Here is a 7,377-nt window from a genome sequence, read left to right as displayed (position 1 = left end):
TGCAAGGTCACATGCTCAATTGAGCAGCGATAAAAAACTTGATAACGCTGCGCTGATTGCGCAGAGGGTACGTATGTCGACGATAAAGGAAAACGGTATATATTTTAACCGAATATAAACTGACTACAAAATGATCGACAAAATATTTCGCAACCGAAATAATTTGTTTAAAAGTTTGCCTAAATTTTGGTGAATTCGTATTAATTTTTTATTATTATCAGGTCGGGTCACCAATATTTTGAGAACTTCAAGCCTTTTTGTAGTTCGTTAATTAAAACCGAATAAATTGAAAAATGATAAGACCGGCGCAAATGAGGTTTGAGAAGCAACCAGTCTATCAGGGTTGCCAGGCAACTATTTATGATTTGTCTAGACATTGGGTTTTAAGATAACTTTTTGGGTGAAAAACAACAGCGACAACTTTAAACGCCATTTCGTCCTAGTTACGTCTTGTTTGTACAACCAATGGAAAAATGCACAAGTTTAAACTTAGATAAATTCAAAATCAAACAATATTAGTATTTAACATAAGTAAAAAAGTAAATTAGAATAAACGATTTTGCCATGGTCGGTTTACGCCGTTCAATAAATCGTTTAAGATATGAATATATGTTGCGAAATAATGCAAATTATTATAAAGCCCTCAAGAACACAAGTACTTTATTAATATACTTTTTATTTATATAAACATGTTTTACATTTTTTAGTTGTGTTGTATTTTGTAATTTTATAACTTCAGAATAACTAATAATTTCAAAATAACTAATACTTAACGCTGCTAAAAAGTAAAAATCACATATAACTATAATTTATTATATAGAACCTTGCATAAATCTTTCTAAATCGGTATAAAGTTTGGCATTTCAATGCCTTTTAACTGTTCGACTTCATATTCTGGATCTACTAATTGTTTACTATTGGTGTCAACATCTATTTCATTTGCTTTAGAAAGTTCTAAGAAATAACGATTTTTAACTACTTCAGACTTAGAATGGATACCAGTTTTCACTGGTAATTCCTTTTGATCAGACTTCTTATTATTTTTAACAAATCCATCTGAGCTCGATTTAGATTTCACGCATTTCTGTTTTTCATTCTTTCTTTTAGGCCGATCTCGACCTGACTTACAATAAATGCAATTCTTAGTATTGCATTCTCCATTGCGTTCATATTGCGGACATACAAATACATGACGTTTTTCACACTAAATTATTCGTAATTGCAATTAATAAAAATATGCAACAAATATATATAAATGTGTTCTATATTTATTTCAATGGAAATACCTCTTCTGCAAGTTTACAGAATCCGCGTAGGAAATCTTCACAAACGTCAGTTTTGGAATTAAGCTTTTTGTGCAGATATTGACATTTCTCGCGGACGCACGTTCCTCGCAGATAGAACTTACAAACAGGCATTTTCGAGTAAGAGGCATTATGCGACAAGAGACAGTTTTTATTTTCACACTCACCGCGAAGAAATCTACAAAATTATGGTATATAGGGAATTATTAGGAAACTGCAGTTCCAGTCTTTTTATATTATGTATGTACTTAGAACAGATCACAACTTGCTGCTTATCGTGCTTCTTATTGCATCGACCGAGTTCTTGAGCAGCACACTTTCCTGTTCGTTGGAAAATGACACATGGTACATTGTTCTTGAAATATCGTTTTCTCAATTGCTCTGCAGAATATTGTTTGGCGCAATTTTCATGCGCCGTAGTTGTGTTATTTTTAGTCCACGTGGAAGTATCACTACCTGGCGAAGATTTGTGGAGCAGACCACCAGCATTCCCTTGTGGAAGCTTCGACTTAAAATCCACTAACTGATTTGATTGCTGTTCTTGTGCATTGATTTTCACATTTGAGTGAGTGCTCTCCGACTTGGGTTTTGTGTTATTGAGGACGAGGTCCTTGCGTTGTAATGAATTACGTGTTAATTTGTACATCACACCATTAATGTTTTTTAATTGAAATTTTTTATTTTGACCGTAGGGACAACCGAAGAATGCACTGCTTTAAAAGTAATTAAATAATTAAAGTATTACTGTAGTTTATATGAGCAACGCCACACTTACCTGGATACTGATGATCTTGGAGCACAGTTCGCACCAGAGTTAAAATTTCTTGTTTTTGGTAACGAAGAGGTGGTGCATGCGTTAAAAGCCTTATCAATTTTATTATCTAATTTATAACTCTTTGGTGAAATGAATGGGTTGCGATTAAGGCGTTTGTGATGAACTACCTTGAATCTACGTGACAGTACTTTCGAACTTGTAGCATTTGTTTTGAAAAATGTTGTGTTGTGATGTTGCTGTGTGTGGCTTACTAGAATATGATTGTTGTGACCAGTCGATGGTGATAAGTCTTCAATCACATTGGCCAATAAAGCTTCTTCAACGATCCGTTCCTGCGGTAAGTTTGAATGTGATTGTTGTGCGATTGTTATGCGAATGTTCTCTGCTTGTGTACGAGTTTCTACTTGGTCTTGTGTAAGTGGAGTTGTGTTAGGCGATTCGTCTATTGTGGCTGGAGTGTGGAGGTTTATGTTAGTTTCATATGTTGGTGTTGTATTATCTTTAGCAACAATTGACCAATATTCTGCGGCGAGATTAAGTAAAAATTGTGGATTCATATGTATCAGTCTTGACGAGAAAAACAGCGGGTTAAAATGTGTAGTCTTCACTGATAGAATAGGATTGTTTTGGGTTTTCTTTATAAAATTTGGATTTATATATATCATGTTTGTTTATTATTTCGACTATAAAATTCTTTGTAAGGAATTTTTACACTACAATCCGTAAAGAATTTAATTATTTCGCACCAATCAAATTTAAAATTAACTTCACTCTGCGTAATTTCAACTTTTTATAGCTCTTAATTTTTTTTTTACTTTGTAGAATATTATTTATTTCGTTAAAAAAAGTTGTTTCTTAGGTTACTTCGTTTCAAACAAATTTTACAATAAAACTAAATTTAAAAAAAAATTTAAATTTTACTATATAAAACAAATTAAAAGTATACCACGCAAAGACTTAAGTGCTTATCACTCTCTGAAAACATATCAAATATTTTGAGATGTAATCCAAAACCTTCCATTTGCTATGGGCTATTTAAATTATTTCCCCAGTTTCCTATCGAAAAACAAAATCTGAGTTAATTCGTGAGAGTACAGGTATTTCAGAGCTACAAATTTTGCACGAAAAGAAAACTAATCCCATCACGTCAACCAGTGAAAATCCGGTGAAGAACCGTTGAAGAATTGATGAAGAACCGGTGAAGGATCGGTAATAAACGAAAAATAATAATATTTGATGAAACATCTATAAACTATTTTTTATAGCAAATTTTGAAGTAATGTTAACAATTTCGCAGTGATTACCTCAAAAACCTGAACCAATTTATATGACTACGCGCGTACATGTTTATAAGTTCTACAAGGTCTTAAAATGTAATTAAAATTAAAATAAATATTAATTTTAATTCTAGTTGCTAGTTATTAGATTAATATGAAAATAATTAGGATATTTCTTAAAATCTTGACTAAATTAACTAGAGAAAAAATGATATTATTTGTCTCTTTTTATGTAAATAAGAAAGTCTTTTAACAATGGAGGTATTCGCTGTTAAGGGCAACATTCATTGGCATAACAAAATTCTTGGCCTCTCATAATTTGCCATTTAGAACTCATCTGGAATCCCGTAGCCTGGATGATAGTGCAAAAAATGGCAGTTTTTTATGCCTTGTGGAGGCCAAAATTTGAATTTGCTTTTGAGTGATGAAACTAATTCCTCTACAACAGTGAAAACGTTTTTCGGGTTAAGTCGAGCAAAGTCAGTCGACCTTTTAGGTCTTCTCTCTTTAAAACAAGAAGAAGATATCTCTGCAATTTTATGATGTTATTGAATGCGCGAATAATCTTAGAAACAAAACTAATGATTCTGAACCTCTAAGCGATTGTGAAGCAGTTCTGAATGAAAGGCTGACTTTCGAACTTATTGTTGTAAAACACGTGTGCTATAAGTGTTACTACGAGTGAACACTATTAATAAACTATGGCAATCAACTAAAGTAGACTTGAAGATCACTATTGACAGTCTATGCTAATTTCGTATCTTGATAAAATACTATCGAAATACTGAATTTGAATAATAGTTGAACAATCCTAATTGTTTGTAAAAAAAAGTAGTTACAAAATTGCATTTAAATTTAAAGAAAAAATAATAGCAAAGATGAAACGATTGTTCAGTGATGAATATATTGATGGACCCATAGAATCCATTGAAATGCAGTATAAAGTAAACTTTTTTACTATAATGATAGATACTATCATAATTAATACCGACTGTCGATTTAAAACATTTAATGGATATTTTGAACGGCTAGTTTTATATATGTTTATACATTAATCGTATGGAAAGTATACCAAACGAAGACCTTCCCAAGCATTGTAATACTTCAGGTATAATACATTGGGAAGGTAAAAACAGCGACATTCCGCCTATTGAACTGTATGAGGAACTGCTGCTTTTAAAATCGATATTACTAAGCTCAAACAACGATATAAAGCAACACATCCTAAAGGAAGCTTCTCAAAATTAAAATTGATTAAGACATATTTGAGAAGTATGATGAGCCTGAGAGACTACCTGCATTGACAATTCTATCAATTGAAAAAAAAAATAGAGCTGTTGGAAATTATGATATAATTTAAAGAAAAATTCAGTGAGGCTTAAGTAGGAAAATTCTTCTGCCTGTCCAACTCATCTCATTTTCAATATTTTATTTGTTCATGTTTGCATGGCCAACTCATATTATTTTGAATAATGAATGGTGAATATGGAACCACCACATCACTCCCCCGGCAGTGACTGAGTCACACGCAATGTCACGTTAAGTCAAATTTAACGTATTTTCTTGGAACCTGCACTAATCGTCCCCTTCCTGTTACATTATTGAGTTTGGTATCCATTCGATTATCAGCCAAAGTTTCTGTACGTGATAGCAAGAACACTAAATACAAGAGGACTTCTCAATTGAGCTTTTTAAAAATTTGTCTCCAAAAACATTAGACCCATCAAGAGGAACGCTTTGTGTTTGTTCTCTAGTTTTGCTTTTGCTTGTAAATTTGATATAAAATGTATGCATTTTTAGCTGAAGAGAAAGAGTGCAATATATTTGATTTGTGTTTTGCTATATTTTCTTTTGGAGAGATGTTAACACCGTGCGTAGTCAGAATGCAGTTAGACATTTACATTGTTTTAAAATATATCCCTTGCATCAATACAAAAACCTTTCCTTCGTTTGAATTAATTGATATTGTAATAGTCTGGCCTGAGCTTTATTTCCTGTTCAACCCTAACACCAGCAGACCTTGGTAATAGTGTGCAACCTTATTACGATAAATATTACGATCATATTACGATAATATTATGATTTGCAAATGTACATAAGAGGGAGTAGGAACCCTTTAATCACAAGCTACGCTCGTATCATATCCTACAGTGATAGGAGTAAACGAAATTAAAAGTATTCAGCCTGAAAAGGTAAACATAAACATAACATGGAATATGTATGCGTGTCAAGCTGAAAAAACGATTCAAATTTCGTTGCTTAAAATTTATGAACTCACATCACACTCTCTTCCCTGTCTCATCTATCGGTAACCGATTTTCAAGTTCATGTTATGTTCATGATAGTGTAAATTGGGCCAGAGAGTGATTTAATTTTTAATATTTTATTGTTTTGAATAGTTTTAATATTATATGATTTTGTGATGTTGGACACTTCTAATTGAAAAACTTTTGATTTAAAACATTTTAATTAAAATTTAATACATTTTAAATAAAGTGAGTTAGTTGCGGTATATATACATATATACATTCATACACATGTATATAAAAATATGTTTACTAAAGCGCGGTGCAGACTATCATACTGGTATGTCATATGAGAGAGAAAAACGTCGTATGACACACAGGTATGATAGTCTGCCACCTTTACCAACGTTTTGGCGTGCTCACCAAAATTTTGGTGAACAGCTCTCGCATACGCGTTGTGTATGATAGTCTGTCACCCCTAACGATTCATACGTCATACAAGAGCATTTATTATTATTATATTTATTATTATTAAAATTACACTTATAAATTTGTGTTAAATATTTAATTGTATCTTAGTTAAAAAAAATATAAATTTTTACATAAAATTCTTATAAAATATTAATATACAATTAAATATTTAATGTAATATATTAAATATTTTATTTAATTTATTAAATATTTTATTTTCTTTTATTTTAATTTATAAACGATGATTATAAGTAAAATTTTTTTTAAAAAAACATCTATATATAAACATCGTTAAATTTATGATCTAAGCCCAGTAATAAAAAAACATATTCAAAATTGGTCGTAATAACAATTAATTAATAACCCAAATTTAAGATATAATACTTTGTATTCTAAATATGCTTTTCTTTGTTAAAACTTGTTATTAAAATAAAAGAATTTTAACTAACTTTAACTTTAATTAACAAAAATATGGAAATGATCAAATTTCTTGAAAAACAATTCTTATGTATATACATATATACATTATTTGTATGATCTATTTATGAAAAATTTCTTAAGAAACTTTACAGGTAGTGAATGAAATTAACTACGGTCCTTTACTGATCTTTTCATTTTAACTACTGTGCTTAATGACCAATAAACCTGAAAAAATTATGAATATGGATGCAGATAAAGCATTTTTAGATGCTTTCATCGAATGTTAACAAAAGCAATCGCTGTTTGTGGAATGTCCAAAGCTGTGAATATAAAGATCGCAAAAAACGCGGCATATATAAAATATACAAAATTATAATCAATTATAAGCAAAGTACAACCTATACGTTAACTATCAATTTTTTCAATTTTAAAATTTTATTTTAAACACACAAATTTTCACAGCACTCTTCAAAAATTTTGCCTACTCTTGTGTGTCATACCTGTTCAAATTCGGTCGCTAGAAGAAATTTGAGCAAGAGAGAGCGCAACTCGTATGACACACCAGTATGATAGTCTGCACCCCACTTAAGAGCTGTCATGCAAATGCAAAAATTATGTACCGAAAAATAACAAATTTGCAACAATAATGACGTAGTCTTATGCGTTGAATGTTTTTCTGTATATGTGTAGCTTTGAAATAAGTGGTTAGAGAGAAATAGTAAACAATTGTTGAGAACTACAATTACTTAATTAAGTTATTGATTTAAAATATATTTATTTGTATGAAGGTTACATCAACAAAGGTATACATCCACTTAATAATGAGAACATTTTTAATATCTGATCTGACATTTTCAATGATGATTTCAGTAAATGATGTAAGG

General features: G+C 30.8%; 1 protein-coding gene across 2 annotated transcripts; it reads right to left on the bottom strand.

Annotated features, from left to right (window-relative positions):
• Window positions 1-779: 779 nt before the first annotated feature.
• On the bottom strand, window positions 780-2,776 carry LOC119688818 (zinc finger CCCH domain-containing protein 3-like). Of its 2 annotated transcripts, none has more exons than XM_038103505.1 (4): window positions 2,080-2,776; window positions 1,553-2,017; window positions 1,287-1,482; window positions 780-1,204 (listed from the first exon to the last, which is right to left on the bottom strand). In XM_038103505.1, exons 1-4 carry the CDS (start codon window positions 2,742-2,744, stop codon window positions 839-841), a joined length of 1,692 nt encoding a protein of 563 aa, XP_037959433.1. In that variant the 5' UTR covers window positions 2,745-2,776; the 3' UTR covers window positions 780-838. The 2 variants fall into 2 exon arrangements, with proteins under 2 accessions (XP_037959433.1, XP_037959482.1); XM_038103554.1 differs by having other exon boundaries at window positions 1,553-2,014.
• Window positions 2,777-7,377: the final 4,601 nt, after the last annotated feature.

This window comes from Teleopsis dalmanni, chromosome 1, assembly GCF_002237135.1.
Source record: "Teleopsis dalmanni isolate 2A chromosome 1, ASM223713v2, whole genome shotgun sequence".
NCBI classification, from domain to species: Eukaryota; Metazoa; Arthropoda; class Insecta; order Diptera; family Diopsidae; genus Teleopsis; species Teleopsis dalmanni.
Note: the sequence above shows the minus strand (reverse complement) of the source record. Positions and strands in the feature narration are given on the sequence as shown.

Bases quoted from the DNA above. Each gene is read 5' to 3' on its own strand.
- LOC119688818 (XM_038103505.1), bottom strand. From the start codon at position 2,744: ATGATATATATAAATCCAAATTTTATAAAGAAAACCCAAAACAATCCT. The intron at 2,018-2,079 runs GTAAGTGTGGCG...TTACTTTTAAAG, and splicing joins CCAAGATCATCAGTATCCAG to CAGTGCATTCTTCGGTTGTC. The intron at 1,205-1,286 runs GTATTTCCATTG...CGAATAATTTAG, and splicing joins TCTGTAAACTTGCAGAAGAG to TGTGAAAAACGTCATGTATT.